The 20,623-nt window shown below is 36.4% G+C and overlaps 1 protein-coding gene across 2 annotated transcripts in view; it reads right to left on the bottom strand.

Annotated features, from left to right (window-relative positions):
• ARFGEF1 (ADP ribosylation factor guanine nucleotide exchange factor 1) overlaps window positions 1–20,623 on the bottom strand; it is a 95,153-nt gene that overhangs the window by 58,849 nt on the left and 15,681 nt on the right. For both annotated transcript variants that reach the window (XM_056331267.1, XM_056331268.1), the window contains exons 2-4: window positions 6,164–6,194; window positions 1,795–1,951; window positions 748–894 (exon numbers count right to left, since the gene is read on the bottom strand). In XM_056331267.1, the coding sequence (XP_056187242.1) occupies window positions 748–894; window positions 1,795–1,951; window positions 6,164–6,194 (335 nt within the window). The remainder of the gene's footprint in view (window positions 1–747; window positions 895–1,794; window positions 1,952–6,163; window positions 6,195–20,623) is intronic.

Below are 20,623 nucleotides of genomic sequence, written 5' to 3'. Positions count from 1 at the left end.
ACCTCAGTATACACATACAAAAGAATACAAGGTAACAAACGTTCCACTCCTAACTAACTTTGATTGTATTCTTCACTACTGCTCATCATCACAACCATTCAAAGACTACTGTTACAGGAGTAGGGTACGGTATTTCCATTAGATGGCTAACTTCTATTACGTGGCATAACAACTTCCCATAATGAACACCCATAAATTAATGTGTGCAATCAGGAAACAGCTGAGGTTTCCCAAAAACACTTAACTTGTGCAAACTCCACATGCAGCGTTTATACAAGCCATGGAAAGAAACCCTAGACCTCCTTCAAGCAGAAGTCTATGACAGCAGCACAAAGCTACCACAGTAACGCTTGACTGCAAGGTCTAATTGCATTTCATAAAACAATTCCAAAATGGATTTCAAAATCTGCTGCTTAATTACCATCTTCTCCACAGGGAATGCAGGATTATTCAATAGTAATTCCTCACAATTAGAGAGCTCCACAGATCTGCTGTGAATAAAATTTCACGCAGTGGTCTGCACACAAGTCTTCAGGTCACAACCATGAATTCACCCAAAACACAATGGGAGAGAGTAGGGAAGGGAGTGTAAGAGAGGGTGTTTCCATCTCAAACAAACATTATCAAGAAAATATTTTAATGTTATCATTACATTTACAAACGAAACACTTCTGCTTTTGAACTCTGAGGCCATAAATGTCTTCCTGCTGTCACCACTATAAATACTTAAAGTATTAATTGTATTACCTTTATTATTTGTAGCTGAACCCCTTCGTCTGTTTGAGGGCCTTGAAAACAGCCACATATTGTCTCAATAATTCTATCAATTAGTTTTTTGCCTGGAGCTGTACTGTCTGGAGCATTCCCCGTCAAGTGCCCATATGCTATAAGTTTCTGGAGAAAAGAAAAAAAACTCATATAAATAAGAGCTTAAAAAATAAGTCAACTTTTCATTATAATAAACAAATTAACTTGATAGCTCTAACTTGCACAGAACAATTAGAGAACAGTACATTTTACCCCAAGTCTCATAAAACAAAGATTTTTTTAAAAAACGTCCTCCAGATTTACTAAATTTTCACTCAGCAACTGCAATACAGTTTGTCAGCAAGCTCAACTTTAAACCTTTCTTCATCAGTTAACAATGTTTTAAACCAAACAGGATTCTAAAAACTAACTCACATTACACAAGTCTTCATAATGTAGTCAGCACACAAATGTTTTTAATACCAGATAAACCAGCTGCAAATGCTTTCTATTTAAGCTACTAGCTAGTCTTCCATTTTTAAGTGTTCTATTATCCCTTTCTCCTTCTAGGTCCTTCAATACTTTGAAATGGAATTTATTACAAGATCAACAAAATCCTCTTCCAAACACTTCAGGCACGAGAGTATTTGTAAATCTCCATGGCCCATCTACTTAATACACAAGAGTAGCAAGGCATCATAGTGTAACAGCATGTGTTAAAGAGCATTAAAAGAATTTGATATTGCTACACCTGCTGTTCAACACTTAAACACAAAGAAATAGGTAGTTGTACATATTAATATCATGAAACTGATGCAAACATGTAACTGTGGTAATACATGTATACACAAATAAACACACATATGCACTACATAATAAATAAGATACATTCACCTTTTCAGAGAAACATATTTGATTTGGTTGTGTGTGCAGTAAAGTAAAATAACAGAAAAACAATTACATCGTTACTTACATACAACAGTACTTGCCCTCCAACCGATCAAGAGAATTTTATAGTTGACAGTTAAAGCTCATCTTCATACAGACCTGTAAACAATCCAGAGACGTACTGACAATCCTGGGGCACTTCGACTGGCATGCCAATTCAAATGGTAGGAAGTATTTGTCCGCTTCAATGAAGCTTGTCTTTGACTTCACAGGTGGAAGAGTGCTTGAACCAGGCTTTGCTTCTCCATGAGGGGGACTAAACGGAATGATTGTATTAGAATGCTGGAAGTGATCATACTAATAGTTTTCACCCCCACAATGTTTATGAATGAAATAAAATATCAAGAAAATTAACATTAAGGAACAGTAACTTCTATGAAGTTAACACAACACTAATATAGTCATTACTCCTAACAGCTTTTGTACTTCATCTGTCTCCTTTAGATCAGGCAAATTGACCCATTTGCAAAATAAGTGGGTGTTCAGTGGTCCCTGCTGGTTTGAAGGCATAAAGACTTGTTTCCTCTGAAAACAGGGAAAAACTCCCCTTAGCTGGTGAAGGCAGAGGGGAAGAAGGGAAATCTATTCAGTATCATTCCCACATTACATGATAACTCTGAGAAGGCTAGTCTGTTACTACTAGAACAGATAAAAATACAACTTGCCAAAAATGTTAACAACCCTGGAAGTTAAGACTACTCAACCACTCCATTATGATACAAGTTTGGTTCAATACTTTAGAGACAGTAGATCTATTTTGGAGATTAAATCATATCTGAACTTAAATCCTGGACATACTCAGGGGGGAAAAAACCTAACACCCCCCACCCCCCAAAAAAACCCAACTTCACTCTATCTGTGCTTCAGATGACACCACAGAATTTAAGAGTTTAGTGGTTACCACTGTATCTCACTTGGGCCATGCAACTGTACAAAATTTGAGAAAAATATTAGCTGTGCAGTCTTATTGCTTACAGTCAGCTAATACAATTAAGAATGAGTAGTTTTTCACTGATTTGTGTGCATCAATGCAATCTGCCTTTGACTCAGAGTAAGATGCTTGGATTTTTCATTTCAAAGAATAGCTCATCAGCTTTATATAAAGCATTCCTGATCTTTTTCATGCACACATGTATCTTTACATAAAAGGTAAACTAAACTGTCTTACACAGACTTGAGAGGTGGTAGTAACAAAGCATAACTTCATATTCTGTGATGAAGGATTTACAAAATTCTTGCAGTAATTCAAACAGATCTTTACATGTAAACAACTAATTTCAAATCCAGGCGCTATGCATTTGTTGTAAATTAAATCAGACACTTCAAGAAATGCACATTAGAAAACATTTATTTATCACATTGCTCAAATAAAAAAATGAACTGCTAGGAGTTTATTATAAATCCAAAGAATTAATACAGTCCCATGCACCATGGAGAGCACCTTAAACTAACAAATATAATAAAATTATTAATTTCAGCTTTTCAAGGAGTAAGATGGATTGTCCTTGAGAAGATGTTCAGTACCATATTCAAACAGCTCTCCTTGTTTAGGCTGCTTTAAAAAGTCACCTAAATTCTAAGCCTTAATAGCAAATAAATAGTGTTCAGATTTTACTTGTTACTAAATAATTTCTCTTTTTAAGATTTAAGGATTTATCCCTACATATTTTTTTCCTGAAGAAGAGCAGAGGTTCGTTCTTCTGTTGGATGCACAACTTTAATGATTGACACTACTGTTTTACTGGAAATAGAGCTCTTTTGGCCAAAACCCAAATCAGCTAAGTTGTAGAGGAAGTACATGATTCTTCTACATTCTTAAATCTCTCTGAAACTTCTATAAAAACTTTTCTCTGAGGAATGAAAGGGTGGTACCTCTTGCTCGTGTCCTATGACAAGACTGTTCTTCACCTAGTGATTACGTTTATTGAAACCATTTAAAATTAGGTTAAAAGAGCACTCCAGAAATAAACCCAGAATTTTTCAGAAACAAGGAGCAGACCATGATGAGATTCTGAAAATGAAAAATCCATGCCACAGCAAGCTACTGCAGAAGCCTGAAGCTTCTCTTTATTGAAAACTATAGAAAAAAGCCCAAAATAATAAATACGGAAGATGATGTTCCATTTGCCTCTGCAAAGATAACTCAATAATCTCATCATCTTGCTCATGATAGAAGGGAAGGGAATACCAGAGAGGGGGGAGAAGAGAAACCCAAAATGTCTTTTTTTCTCAATGTTTGCAGAGAAATTACTTCAATTAGGTTTTTTTTCCAGCAGACTGTGAAATCACAAACTGTCTCCAACAAATCTTTATTCCACCAAGAGATCTACCAAGCATGAGAATTATGAAATATTCTGACATTCACATTATCATCCATAGAAACATTCTAAGGTATGTATTAATGTATTTTAAAACTTATTTTGGCAGCATTTGCTGCATAAAAGTTACATAAATCAGCCTGTCCTTTTCTATTCCATTCCCCTCTGCCCCACTACCAAACACTAGTTCTGTTTAAAAACCAAACAAACAACAAAACAAAAGAAGCAGTTTTCCATGCAAAATTTCTGGGAAGTGTAAATGATCTATTTTTCAATGTATTCCAGGTTAACTGTGAGATCAATCAGTTTCCTTGAACAGGAACTGGAAAAATTTAAAGAACTATCATTAGAAGTCCCTTGCTAGGATATTCAAATTTCAGTTACAAAAATAAGAAGCTGAAAAGAATTTGATAAACTAAGATGCTTCTCTATTCTAAGGCCTAGAAAAATGGTATTTTCTATTGTATCTTAAAAGTTTGACTCTACAGTAAGAGCAGAGTAAATCCATTCAGTTTTCAAGTCCTGCAATGCCTTCATAGCAGCAAAAGGCTACTGTCAAAATAAAGACAGCACTGAAGAAAAGAAATCAAAATCCCTTTAGAAAATGTACATAGGCAGGTAAGACATATACATTATACCCCTCCCAAAATTATAACTTCAGATACTAAAAGGATAGAATTTAAGCATCCGAAGTTCAGTAATGGCTGAACTATACATACTTGTGCACATCACTGTAATTCAGCACTCTCAACAGTTTTAGCATGGTATTTAACTACAGGATCAGATATTCTCCTTAGTGCCCAGAACAAATATTCCTCACTGAATATTTAATGTTAAGCATTTTTTCTCTTACCATGCTTCACAATGTGTCTTCTGCTTTATTTACACCACTCTAAGTAAAACCTATTATAAAACTATATTATTACTTACTGTCCAAGACCATCTGGTGGTGCTTGGTGCAATGTTTTCTGAACAGTACAAAAATACTAAATTTATTGTTACAACTTCACTGTGAGCTGATGGTATTGACTTTATTTTGCTAGTGGAAGATTAAGCACAGTGACTCTGTCAGATGCATCCACTAATTTTTATGTGCCAAATCTGATAGGCTGCAAAACTAAATTTTTCAACATATTCGATATTAAATTGTCTTTCACATTTTCTGAAAAAAAGTTCCCACTGGCTTTCTTTCCAGCTAGAAGTCCTAATGTTTTCCAACCCCAAACCTGTTGATTTCAACTCAAATACCAGAAGACAAAGTAGAAATCATTAGGGGCCAATTTTGACAACTATAGTTTAAATGATTTACCTAAACCAGAATTTCAGTGATAGGGCAGAACACCGGTCCCCAAGCAGCACTCATCTGCTTAAGCTGCAAGAACACTTTCATTATCAGTTTCACCCACTGATCGGATTATTTCAACAAGTGGTATAAACAGTCTTCACCACACAGCCCTCATGCATGGTTAGTAACGTACACTGAATGAGGAAGAAGATCCTGTGGAAATGTAATTAAACTCTAATAATGGATTCCACAGTTTAACAATACTTAAAAATTTACTTGTTGATCAGGGAAGAGTGCTGAATATCGACTTTGGCTTCTACCTTCACTGGTAGAGGAACTGCCTCCAGAAATCTACATCTATTCCTTAACAAGGTCCTTTCCAGACACTATCTCTCCCAATTACACTTGTCTTCTCTACCCATTCCTTCTTCCTCCCCGCAACCTCCTCCCCTCGCTCACTCACAGGTCAAGTCTTTTTTATTTACATTCCAGGCTCTTCCTCCTTGTCTGAAGCCACTTCAAGAACCCTTTAAACTCAGTCCCCTCCACCAATACTTTCACATTCCTGTGGCACCCAAAGACCTTATCTAACCTCGATCCCCACCCTCCTACTCTCCCTGGCCAGGCAGATCAGCCTGCTCCCTCTACGCTATCTTCTTGCCTCTACTCCCAGGCCCTGTGTCTTGCACTACAACAGCCAGTCACAGAAGCAGCACTTTTAGCATGTTTCTAGATACCACCAACCTTACAAAATATATTGAAAATGCTTTTCAGACAGAGCCTGTACTCCCAGCGCAGAGTAAGTATGGTATATATTTTAAGAAGTTAAAAGTACTATCATTCAATATGATGAACTATCACATACCTTTGCTTTTCTGTTTCAGCCTTTATTTCCTCTGTAAAATGAAACAAAGGCATAGTTATGAAAATTATATCATAACCACAAATATAAAATTAAATAACTGAAAAAAACTGGAAAGCAAAATTATTCAGGCAAACATTTGAACACAGGATTAGCTTAAAACAGAAAACACACCTTTATAAGCAGTTTCATAAGAGCTTCTACTCTTTACCTGCATTGGTTGCAAACTGTATCAAAATTACTTTACAAATCTATACTCAAAACGTAATACTTTAATTTGCATACAGTCATGCCAGCTAAACACCACATCCCTAGAATATTTCTGCCAAGATACTGGCAAGCTCTTTTCACAGCCCATGTATATAAAAATAATGAGAAACAAATCACATTATTAAACCTATTAATCTATCCATAAAGGATATACTTCTTGTTAGATGTGGATTATGCAGAAAAAGAACAAAGAAACCATCATTGCTGATTCTTATATGAAATCTTGATGACTAATTACCATCTTTGGTTTTAAATAGTGTTAGACACCACAGTAATGACTAGAGGGGAGGAAAAAGAAGTCTGTAGCACCTCTATTTCATACTGTTTTAAAATACATTAAAACAGGACTAATAGTTTAATGCTGTTGACAAGGCACTAAGTAATTATTCACAATACATTTTAAATTACTAACACTAATTTTAGAAAACAACTTCAATCTCAAGAGTACTTTTTTCTGCATTGTCTAGTTATTTTGTACACTTAAATCATAGCAATTCCAGAAAGACTAGGATTACCAATGCTGTAGGAATACGTTCTTGAAATAAAGTGTACAAGATCAAGTATGAACATGTATATATGTTTTAAGAAATCCAAGGGAATCTGTTCTAATGCCAAGTCCTGCTCAAGCATGCAGAAATCACAATCAACTAAAACCAGCACTTTATTTTTATTTTTGTGTATAAGCTTTAAACTAGTGGAATGAATTTATTCTGACGAGAATTTAGCATTTCTAACTCTAAGCTCCCATGCAGCAAAAGCACACTTTGCCTGTTTCTTCACTCTCATTTACCATTTCACACAGCCATACTGATTCACTTACATAATATAGGTTCCTGAATTTGGTATTTTATTAGATATCAGTAGTATCAAATGTTTACTAACAGACTTGCTCAATACCAGGAAAAGTTCATATAAGGAGTTCACGTCAACCTAAAATCTAAGTTTTATTTCCAATACGACTGATGCTCCTGTTCAGCTCCAGTAAAACCCGGAGGTTAGCAGGTCAGTGGTTCATTTGAGAAATAGCCAGTTCAGAATTGGTTCAAATCTGTTACCCAGGACTAGACAAAACATGGAAATAATTCCATATTCCAAATATTCATTATTCCTCAGTAAGTAACAATAATAACAACAAGTCTTATAGTCAGCAAAGTTTCAGGAAAGTATGCTTTCCTACCATGTTATGATGCTTGATCCATTTACTTCCGTGAAGACAAATTCCTGACCGACAGAAAGGAGAAGAAACTCTCTTCCTCCCTTCCAGGATCTTCACCCCTTTCATTACTTCACCTCCCACCTTAGAATTCACACCCAGGAACTCTCCTCCATGAGATGCTCTGAAGTCTGTCCAACAAACATTAACAACCAACAGGTACAACTGCCAAATGGCTTCAGAGTTCAAAGTTTCCACCAAAAGTGACAAACCAGAGCAGATTCTTGCCCAATACCCAACTATTTTGAAATAAAGTCTGAAACACAGTAGACTACAGAAATTAAGGGAATCATTATGCTCTGCTTGGATCGTAATCCCGTTAATAATGGCAATGAAATACTAACAAATTTCGCCTGTAAAATTACACGAGGTGTTAGTGTCATTAAAAAGGTGGGGGTAGACACCCACACAAAAGTAGAAATCATGTCTTACTGAATTTGCATTAGTTTGAGTGACTAAATCTCCTTTAAATCCTCTGTATTTATACATTAGGTTCTTGTTTAAAATGATTAGCACACAAACTCAGAAACCATTTAGTAACAAAATTTGAATGTAAGTCATGCTAACAAACATTTCTACTATTTTATATTTAAATTATAAATCAAGATTATAACTCATTTATGGCATTTCCTACAAAGAAAGATGTTATTTCAATCAAAGATTAAGCAATGTCAACTTGTTATAACAAAAATTTCAGTTTACAATTTTATCAGATTTTAGTAACTTGAAACAAACACAATAGTTTATTTAACAGTTTTACTTAAGATCACTTAGGTACAAGAGTCAACTACTCTACTGACAACACAGATTTGTGCATTTCCAAATTATTTTATACTTTGGCTAAGGGGGGGAGGGCAAAACCCAACAAACAGATCTAGAAAAAGAATGATTTCAGACTGTTGCTATAGATAAAACAAAAGAATGCAAAGCTCCACTTTGCATCCAAATCTGGTTGCCCTTCTTGGTCTGCACCATGCTACTAACATGCACGTGCACACACCCCCACACACACCAAGGCCTCTTGCCCCTAAGGAAGGTGCAAATTAGAGTGGAGCTTCTTCCTTGTTCAGAATAGAAACAGTTGTGAGTACTGAATTAGTGTGAAAATTGCTTACGGAAGTAAAAATAAGGCAGATCTCAGTTTCGCACCCCCTCCATTTCCCCATGAAGAGTATTTTTCCAGTAAAGGACAGCACACATCCTAAGTGCAAATATTCTTCCAGCACTACTTAAAGTAGGTGTGACAGTAGGTGGGTGCTCAGACACCCTAGTCCACTTTACAGGTTCCAAAACAGTGGCTAAACTCTATGCTTATGCACATTTATTGAGCTGAAAGCACTGCATGAACAAAGAGTCCCTGGCAAACAGACAGACATAACATTCAGGAGAAGAAATATCTGAAACTGGTTCCGCTCTGCACAAACTCATTTTTTATTCCTGAACTAAAAGAATGTATCAAACCCAGCTAGCTGTCATCTTGATGCTACATCAGATTACTCCACATTTATTCTCTGCTTTGTAAGCTATAACAGTACTTGCAAAGATTACCAAAATAAAAAAAATCCAGAGCTGCCCAGAGCCCTCATTGTGCTGCTGATATGCTAACAAATCATCACTATTTTTTCTTAAAATACTACAAGAGATTGTCCTCAGAATAGGTCACAACTCCTATCAGAAAATAGAAATCTTTGTAATTGAAGAAGTATGCTACAAGGAAAAAGCTTGTGCAAGTGTCAATCTAGTTAAATGTTACTACCACTTTGAGCAGCACTGCACTGTCCATTAATGTGAAAGTATGGATTTTATAACCTTTGCTAAATAAAAGGTTTTTACAGTAGCCAACATAAATAATTTTGGAAGGCTAAAACATTTTAAATGGCAAATAAGCACATGATACAATATGATTACTATGAATGAGGTAGTCAGCAGAGTTAAACTTTACTTTTACCCTTGAAACAGAGAAAAACTAATTTCCTTCACCATCTGATTGCTCCCTCTGCTCTCCACACCAAAACACAAGTTAATCACAGTATAATTTCACGGTCACGTAACAACCACATATCACAGTAATCATAAAAAAATTCAAGCACCTTTATCAGCACAAAAATAGATTATAATAAAGGTAACTAACAAGTCTCATGCTAGATAAATAATCTGTTAAAAGACAAATGAACCAGAACACTGACTGATACATTCTTTTAAATGAGAAAAAGTAATCCCTGCAAATAGCTAGAAAAGGGAGATGAAGCCTGAAAACATAGGATGCTTCCTTGTTTTACTCTTCCTCTCTCCAAAACACACAACCAAAACCAAAAGGAGAAGATCCAAGAGCTGGAAAAGGTTATTACCCCACCATCACCAGTCATTTTGCAAAGGAAGAATAAGAGTGAATGCAAGATGCTGGAACAGGGGAAGAAGACTGTAGAAAAGGACTACAACTTCCAGCGTCTTCCACTGTATTATCTGTGATGTAAACACAGAATTACTACAAAAAATAGTTCAGATTATTCTATGGCCCTGAAAGGATGATGTTTCCTAAAAATTGAACTAATTGGCATACATTTAGTACTCTTAAATAAAGTGCAACAAAATAAATCCCTCCTGAACTCTCACATTCACACACAGCTCCAGAACATGACCTCTTTATAGAGCTCTGTCACAGAATTAATGGAAACGTATGTGGCTTTTGCACACAGAAGATAGAGCTAATCAGAGATGCGTTATTTTGCAGTTTTACAATTGTATGCATCAACTGTTTCACAAAGCAGGTAAAATGAGTCATGTACATTAGTTTCAATATAAATTTCTATTTCATCTACACTTGTATAGATCATCATCATTTCAAAGAAGTCTCTGAAAAGGTCCAAGACCTTTGTTATACAGGTGTACTGGTTTTGGCTGGGATAGAGTTAATTTTCTTCACGGTAACTTGTATGGTGCTCTGTTTTAGATTTGTGCTCAAAACAGCAGTGATAACACAGGGATGTTTCAGCTGTTGCTGAACAGTGCTCACGCAGCATCAAGGCCTTTTCTGCTTCTCACAATGCCATGCAGTGAACAGGCTGGGGGTATAAAACAACCTGTGAGGGGACACAGCTGGGACAGCTATCAAAGGCATATCCCATGTCATATCATATGGCTGCATGAGGCTCAGCTGCCAGCCAGAGGTAAACCACCACAACAGGTATCCATAACTCCATTCTCACCTCTCTAATTCACTATTTCAGCATGTCATTGAAAAATTTTTCCTCACGCTCTTCAGACTGCTCAGTTTCTAGTACAAAAAAACCAAACTAGTTTCCAGTTTTCTTCTTCTCTCTTTAACATCTTATAACCAGCTAATCCCATTTGCAACTGTAAAATTAGCAAAGCTGTCTGTAATGACCAGTGGGTAACACCTACTCAGAAAGTCAAAAGTGGACAAGTAGGTCAAGCAGGTGCTGTGGACAATGACCAGTCTGTAATACTGATCAAACTCCAACTTAGAGCTAATTAACTGTTTACCCCACTAATCCAATTCAAAGGATGATTTAAACCTTAACTACACTGAAGGGTATCTCTAATTCCCATTTGAATTATTCCCTTGGTTCCTATGCCAGCATCCCCCTACATCTGAAACAGATCCTCTCCTTCAGATTATCTTTAGGTAATATTTCCTTGTGCTTGCTAGCTAAATATGCTGTAGTATCACGTGAAGTATAAATGTTCTACAGTTATACTTTGGCACAAGTCAAGGACAACATTCTCATCAAGTAAGGGATAACTAAATGGTTACCTTCTGGAATGGTACACATAGTGAAGTTCTTTGGTATCAACTCAACATCAAGTTATACGTTAGATTACAGGGAAAAGAACTCTCATGGAACTTGCTGCTGGGAAAAGGACAAACTATTTACCATAAAATGGAAAAATACAAGTTCATTACACGTATGATACCAGGAAAAACCCACGCACTTAAAAGCATTTAATACATATCTCTCATTATGTTTCCATCCTTGCACCAGGATTGTATTAAAAAACAAGAGTACATTACATTCCCATAAGACTCTATTCTGAACAACTGATGTTGCCTGCCAGAGCAGCTCACGCGTAAGTCTCATTTGTACAAGGATCTGCACATCTAAAGATTAATACTCAGTGTAAATATCAGAATTAAAGTTTATTTATCTAACTGAAAGTAGATCTACTGGAAAACACTCTGCATTTTCACTGGAAAAAAAAATCTCACAAAAACTGCATCCAAAATATATATGCCTATTCCCCTGCTCACTGAGGGAGAGGCAGAAGCAGCTACTCTTCTACTTAGTACTGAAAAAGAAAATTGGATTGTCCAACTCTTCTGAATACCAAAAATGTAGGCAGATGACTAAAAAATCATTACTATATTGCAACTTAAAAAAAAAGGGGGGGGGGTTATTAAATATATAATGAATTCAAAATAGCAAGCAGTAGCATTTTAAAGAACTGTAACCATCCTGGGTAATCAGAAAGTAGAACCAGTCAAAGCAGCACAGGCTGCAATACTCCAAGGAAAACAAATATGGAGCTCACATTACTTATACCATAGAAGACTTCTATGACAAGGAAGCAATCTGAATTCAATTCTTTTAAGTCAAAGCAGGTGGATGAGATCCAAGGAACATGCAGTGAAGAGGAACTCAAATTATACCAGTATCTATATTTTTTTACAAAAGTAAAATCCTGTTAGAACATTAAAGGCTTTGCTTGAATTGACTTGGCTTTCTTCCCGCCCTCTAAGTATTCTAGTGACTGTCTCCAGTATGATACAAAATATTGTGGCAACCAAGGGATTAAAAAACCCCCAGATTTTTCATCATTAACAATACTCAAACTGTCCTTCTCCTTGTCAAGGTATATGGAAACCCTGAAAGACAGAGCAGTCTAAAGGTGCTTGTCAATTTAAAATGGTAAGATAAAGTTAGCTGTACTGTAAGTAATAAAAATCCAGAAATTCAATATTTATTTGAAAAGAACTTAAAACTATATTACCAACTATGTAATATTATTATTACAAACATGGTGACAGTTTAATTAAAAAATTTACCAAGTCTGAATTCACAGTAGTAAAGCCATATAAACACAATGGGAATAACAAACGTCCCCAAATCAATCTCTCCCTCAAAGAGATAAAATTCCAAGCAGATCATGTTAAGTACGTTTTCCATCAAAAGGGGTTATTAGAATATATTTCTAAATAAATATCCAAAACTTGATTCTTTTCTTGATAGCTGCTATCCATCAGCTTCAAGCAGTGTTAAAAAGTCTTGCCTATCGAGCTAAAGCATGGAAGTATTAACATCTGAAAGCCAGTAACAGACTTCATGAAAAAACTAAAATAATTAGGTCCAAGGAGTTCAAACAATCGAACTGGAGAAACACATCGCCATTTTCAACTCAAGGTCCATTGCATTCAGACAATGACGATCCAAAGACCATCTCTGCAAGCAATTTCTGCCAAGTCAGTACATCTACTTAAAACCAGCAAGTTTATGTAAAAATACACGCTGCAAATTTGGCACTTGCTCTTAACTAAACATTCCTAACATCTAAACCCCTTACAGGTCTTCTGAAAAGCTGAGGATCTGCTAAGAGACAGTGTCAAGCAGACACGCTGCACAGAAATTTTCTCCATGCTTCCAGCTGACTGCTCTTGGTCTCACAGAGCCTCTGCCTCACTACTTCTAAACTCTGAACTACTCCCGTTTCGATACGTTTTCTTGGGCTGAAGATGTACGGAGAAGAGTAACTAGCACACTCAGATTATGGTATTTCCTTTTCCCATTTCTTTATTAACTGTAGCAACATAATTAATTCCAGTAAACTTTAATACATCTATCTTCAATGTTAATCTGTATCAATGTATGTAAATAGCAAACAGACAAAAAATGAAAGCTTTGTAAGAAGACTCACTGGGATCTCAAACCACAATAGAAAAATTAAACAGTTTAGTACAATACTATAATTCCTCTAGATAATCAAATCAGGTTGACTTGCCTAAAACCTGTAATAGTGTATACAAATCCGTTGATTCTATGATTGTAGGAAGATAGTACTGAAACGATCAGTATTTTAGGTAGCCTGCAGAAGAAACCACTCACTATGAAAGCTGAAATTGCTCCTTAAATGGAATTCACAAGATGCATATCATAGCACTATATCTTCCTGTAAATCCTATGAACAGCCTTCTCCATCATACCTTCTAGGATGCACAGAGATCTCGCCACCCTTCCCTCAAATCCTCCTGCAGAGTGACTGTAAGATGGATAAAAAAATCCTATTTGTGGGAGTCCAAGAAGAGGCTGATAGCAGCACTGGGCCTTTAGGGGTGAAGTTTTTGTTCTTTGTTTTAATCCAGTAAGCTAACCTAAGGATAAACAGGATTGAAAGAAATACAGATGCTAGCAGATGTAACATCAAAGTGTGAATTTCACCTCTGTACATGTTCCCCATTGTAGAATACCGTGAATGTTTCCTTCCCCTCAAAATTCCTGAGCCCAGACTTCAGCATATACCCTCAGTTATAGTTTATTTACATATCTGTTCTTATGACTGCTGTTATTTGCTGGGGTCAACTAACCTTTCATTCTCCTTAGTTTCCTTCATCTGCAAGATTACAGCTCACACAGCTATGGCACATGGATAGAAAAGAGCAAAGCTCCATGCAGATTTAAGAAAGTCACTGCTGTGGTCTTCACACAGCATTTATGTAATAGTAAATAATTCTTGTACAGACAAACATAACAACCTTAAAACTATATTTGAACACTTCCACTTGCTTCCTACCCTAATGTATTATACTGCTGCAACTTCATGTTTACAGGTACTGAAAGGGTAACTAAGGAAGCACAGATTAATCACGCTATGTAAGATACAGCATTCCAAACAATGGCCAGTTACATTTTCAGTCTGACAACTCTTGATGAAATTCCGTGTAGATTCCCGTTGTGCTTTATAAAATGCTGAAACCCTCTCAACTGAAATATTAAGTCATATCTCATTAGGTTAAAAAAACACACAGTAAACCTTTGAAGCATGCAGAGAAATATTTATGTGTACACACACACACACAAAGTAAAAACCCAAAAGCCATCAACACAAACTTTGTACGGGTGAGGGTGCTTCAACTTTAGATGACACTAATCCTCTGAAGTGAGTGCTAATACAACAAATGAACATTTTAAGTTGTTAATTCCCATGCCAAAATTTCTGGTATGTTGAAGGCTTGCAGCAAAACCTATTGAAGTATTTCCCTGCTTTTGTATCTGTAATACAAAAGACAGTATGTCTGATGGCCCTTATTGAGCTTTTTAACTGTGAAACAGCCTTCTTACTTACTCTAATTCTCTTTTTAGACAGTTAGTCACACAGCTACAGCTTCTCCCCGCCCATGCTCATGATATAATATCATTCAGGAATATGCAGCTCTGGTGTAAATCCAGAAACTTGAATGCACAACCTGACTCCGCTCAGCCAACCTGACTACCCAAATTCAGCTCATTAGGTATGATATTTTCAAACAGACAATCACTGGCAAATATACTCAAAAAAAGAAACTACTCTAGTGGCCTCATTCTGCTTAAAATTAATTCAGAATCATTCAATCCAATAGGGTTTTATGACTAGATTTTCTGTAATAATCTTTCTACTTGCTAAATCAAGTAGAGACTACTGACAAGTTGCTTCACTGACTACTTGGGAAGAGGAGAGGTGACACACATAAAGGTCATGCATTGCCAAAGATAACTGAACCGTAGTCATTATTGGTAGCATTTATATTATAACATATGGCTGAAAAGCTAATTTTTTGCAGCAGTAAATCCCTGTTTCCCCTCAATATTGCATGGGTCTCCATCCTTTATTGAATCTACAGCAAACTCCCAGAGGTATCCAAACTTGTGTCTTCGTCCCTTCAAGAAATTTCTTCATACTTAGAACAGAATCAAAGAAAGGAAACAGACTTTTTATTTACATCTTTAAACAGGTTATAAGAAGAGGATAGGCACGTGCCTTTATTTTAATCAAGTAGGGCACACCTTTCAAATACCTTGTTCCAGCCTTTTGATACCTCCTCCCACTACCCCATATATCATCTTCACACTCAGAACTCGTGGGACAAGTTGCTGAAAAGGCACATTAACATACAAGCAATTTGGTTGCTTAATAAATACATAGCCACCTAGCCAGATTATAGAAAGGACCCTGCCTAGTGCTACAGTTTTCCAATATGCTTAAATCCAATCCATTTGAGGGTGACCATCAAAAAAGTTGGCTCCTCCTATTCCATGTGTCTGCTTGTGCTTATCTGCACACTCCTTACACAAACACTGCCAAGGAACAAAGTTTAAATAATTTGATAATTTTAGTTTTCTTTGGGTCAGTGAGCTATTTCAACTCACTCTAAAGCTGCATGATCACAAGCTGCCACACCTCATGTGTGTCACAAGTTTCAGCAAGGAAGAGCTGGAACTGAATTGCCCATTGCAGAGGATGCCCACAGATGCAGTGGAATAAACATACTGCAAAACCATATTAAGTTTACTCATTATGTTTCATCAGCCTTAGTACTTTGCAAGGACAATAAAATAATGTTTCTTTATCAGATGGGGGGGGGGGAGCCTGCAGCTGCATATTCCTCTTCATATTCACAATGTCTACAGTGTTTTCTGACCCTTCTTTCTCATGTCCTATGTTAAAATTCTTGTGAGTTGTGTAAAATCCTGATTCTAAAGGCCACAATCCCAGCATATAAACACACTGGCAGCTATCCAAACAAAGAGGCAGGTAGCAAAACATTGTGAAAACAGCATAAACTTTACTCAAATATTTTTATTACTACTTTGTTTTGCTGCTTAAAGAAAGTAGGCAGCATATATATCCTCTGCAGACAGTTGAGTCGTCTACTACTCAGAACAAAGACTACTTAGCAAGAACTCAGAACGTTGTTAGATATGTTAGACGGCACAAACCTTTTTGCTACCTGACTGCATCACCTATCTACATTAGGTCAGTACAACTGTCTGCACACACCTACTACAACTTTGCAGAGGGACTTTAACAGTTATAAAGTAACAAAGTAACACTGGATTAAGAAACTAAATGTTGAAGTTTTTAACTTAATTTTTTTTGCATCAGTTCCTTCAGCTGGTTTCACCATGCGGCTAAGGGTAGGATGGGGAAGAAAACAAATCCTTTAGCCACTATTACTACTGCTGCTGGGGAAATATGGGGTGTTTTATAATTATAACAGACTGGAATGACGTAAAGAACAGAAAACTAAATTCAACATGGAAACATGAAAACATGTTGAGGGAGGTCATTTATTTCTTTACTGAAGAATATGAGAGGACAAAACAACCAAATTAAGACAATTCCCTTAGAAGAGTCTGATCAAAGGATATACAACAATTACTCAGGTCAGAACAACTGTAATTCACAGAAAAAGCAGTTTTACCAACTGAGTGCAATTGTATACAGCATACAGATCAGTATACAAAAAGGTTCCCACTGTCTCTCATGAAAAAACCCAACATGCTGGGCTAAGAAAAGCACTGTAAGTCTTTGAAGACAAAAAAAAGTAGCTTCTGCCTTGGTAATTATTTTTTTAAATATTCTTGCCAAGAATCATAACTGCCATCTAAGGAACACGTAACAAGGTAAAATAAAATAATTATTCATTAAAAATTCCATAAAATAGGAATTATAATCAAGCATAATCCTTTATAGAAGTAAGACTATATTTACATCCCCTCCACCACTGCAACCCAACACTGCAAAGCACTCTATGTATGTGAAGTTCTTGGAAGTACCTGTAACTCCACTAGAAAGAGTCCGGAAACTACTTATTGAACTAAGTTTCAAATTTGGCGGGGGGGGGGAAGGTAAGCCTTGAAGGATGACAAAACTTAATGATTTCTCTACAACAGTTCATGCAAAATAACCGACTTCCCCACCCCACCTCGTTTACCTAATTCAACTGATGGGATACATTAATTTCTCAGCATATTCAAAGAGAAAACAGAGTGAAAAATTAGGACAGATAGGGACTCTCAATAGGTTGTATTCTCTTCTCAATACATCCGGTCCTCCTCTCTATCAATTTGCTCAAATGTTCGCTAGTTCATTTGAGTGAAAATTTGCTTCCACCAGCATAATCGTAGCCTGTACTGCATGTAAGAGCAGGACTACACTCTCTGAGCATGGTGGGTTTACACTTCCTCAAAGCCACAACAAACCCAGTAACTCTGTTGCTCAAGATTGTGAAACATGTTTGCCTAGTTCTAGAGGTGATGAATCATCAACAACTCTTATTTGCCACAGCAGCTTAATATGTTGCCCTCTGAAATGCAAAGAAGTCAAAAGTAGCCTCAGTTCTGCTGAAACCTTTAAGAAATTAACTGGAATCTAGGTCTTTATATTTTTGCCTTTGAACACTGAATGTAAAATAGCTATTTTAGATTTATAGTATAAAGTAGAAATTTAAGACACACTCAAAAAAATTGTTTTTTTATATAAGAAGTGTGCACACATACACCCCCCATCTGCATATATAATGTGATTTTCACTCCCTAGATCTAATCTATAACTTGAAGAGGAAGTTTTAACTCAGCAGAACATAGGAAACACCACAAGCCTTTAACTAATAGTTTGAATCAGAAGACAGGTCATGACTGAAACTGCAGTCAGAATACTAATGTTTCCAGCTTCCACCACTGTTTCAGATAGCCTGATAAATTTTCATTAAAAGTGCTCCTATTTACTCAAACACAACATAGATTACTCTTTTTTTATTTTGGAAAAGTTAAAATAGAAACTCCTGAAGACAGGCAAATAAAAGAACTGATTAGGTATGATATTTCTGGTGAAAACTATCAGACATGAAAGAAGCATAGCATCATTCCTCACAAAGAAGGCAAGCCTGTGGTAATGCACATTGTGCCTTTTCAAGCCAAGTTGTCCTCCCCACCCCCCCACCCCCTTAACAGAGTAGGTTAGTTTCTCTCATTTTTAACATCAGAAACTCAAGCGCATCCCTCACATTCTGCTTGTAAAAGTGTGAGCTTATCCCAAAACGCAAAGATGACAGAAGCAGAAACAAATTTTGCAGACCTAAATTACAGTTGAAATAGGGAAAGCATTTTCAATCAAGTAATTTCCATCCATCTGAAAAAGCATTATCTGAAACTAAACATATCCAGAACAAAATCCTGTGACTGCTAACTCATCTGAAAGGAGACAAAGAGCTTCTCTCTGCAGATCATCTGTAAGTCTGACCTTTAAGTTCAAAGCAGGCAAACATAAGCAGCCCAACTTAAGAACCCAAAGACCTGATAGTAAGAAATTATCTCACCCCTCTGCAATATAATTGCTGGATTCTTCCACCATATCCATCCCTGTAAGAGTGAAATTTCTGCAATACCTGATATGCCGCTGCCTACTTAGTACCTTCGGTAGTACCTGAACAGTGAACAAGCCATCCATAGCAGAGTCTGCTCCACTGGAATTACACTACTGCTTGACAGGGCTCTCAACCTAATCTAAGGTCCTGCTTTCAACAGATGATCTCCATAGGTCCCATTCAATCTAGACTTCTCTAAGACTTGCCTCCATCCATTTCCAAAAGACTTCTGCTACAGAACATCTCTTCAGCATTCACATGCAGTTAAACTGTGATAAATAAAAGGCTCAGGAGAAACAAGTCTCTTAAGTATCTGAGTAACTCTCAAATTTTACTTAACATTTTTAATGATTCAGATTTACAACTGAAAAAGCCTCCCAAACATTCACTAGAACCCCCATTTAGAAACACAAAGTGTTGCTTTCCAGGTAGGACTCTGATATATATGATGTTTCTACCTGCATATTTTCACCCATGCTATCTGCTGGACCTCTTCTAAGCACAATTTGTCAACGCAATCAACAGTGGAGGAAGCTGTGCAGCAGACCAGCCAGGAGGTGTGCTTCAGGACTCGCCCAAGTATTCTCAATGACAGCAGAGAGCTGATCAATATAATCAGTGGAATACAGGAGATACAATACATAGGAAGGTCCCTAACCTTAGGCATCTTACTCTTTTAACTGAGTCCTGTTTCAAGAGTCTGTGCTCTCATGACAGAATCAACAACCTAGTAACAGAGGAACAAGCGACAGGTAACATGAATTTAAGTCACAAAGCTGGTTTATCGGTTTTCCCTCAGCACCAATACTATCATATAATAACAGTATTACAGTTGTAAATATAAATAAAGCACTGTATTTACATGAATTGTGACAGAAACTCAAATAAAGAAAAATGACTATATTTTCACTTATGTACTTGGGTTACTTATGAATCAAATTTTTAAGGCCTAGCCAAATATAAATTGGAAAATCAAGCTGCAGCATATTTTGCAGCAGTTGAGCTCTCCTTATGTTACACAAGCATTCCGTTCTTCCTACTTGAGATACAACACAGCTTTTTACACCTACATGTAAAGTTTAATTACAGAATTAGTGTTTCTTCAGCTTATGATGCCATTCCCAAAACACCACTATTTTCATCATTATGACATCAGACAGGGATTTGCATGCAGTAGGTCTAGTCTATTCAGTTAAGAAAACAAATTTCTTTTTCATTTGTAGTTAAACATGTGATTTAATACATAAATAAAAAGATAATTTAGCATAAACATTTTTGAACTTGTGCACTACCCAGCTCAAATGCTATTTCACCACAGACTGCAGATGTAATCAAACTAAATTTCAAACAACACGAAGGCAACTAATCAAGCTTGACAGATGTTTCATGAAATATGTAAGCAGAGCAGTATCCAAAGATGCAAACAAATACCAAGCATCCCTATTCCAGATTTTTAAATAAAGTTTGTCTAAACTTTGAAAACTGGGGAACAAACCCCAAAATCAAACCTAAAACCATCAGACTGTATTGGACAAAAAGAATGACACATTTTTCTTAAACCCTC

The sequence above is a fragment of the Falco biarmicus genome, chromosome 3 (genome assembly GCF_023638135.1).
Source record: "Falco biarmicus isolate bFalBia1 chromosome 3, bFalBia1.pri, whole genome shotgun sequence".
In the NCBI taxonomy this organism is placed as follows: Eukaryota; Metazoa; Chordata; class Aves; order Falconiformes; family Falconidae; genus Falco; species Falco biarmicus.
This window is presented reverse-complemented; position numbering and strand designations above follow the sequence as displayed.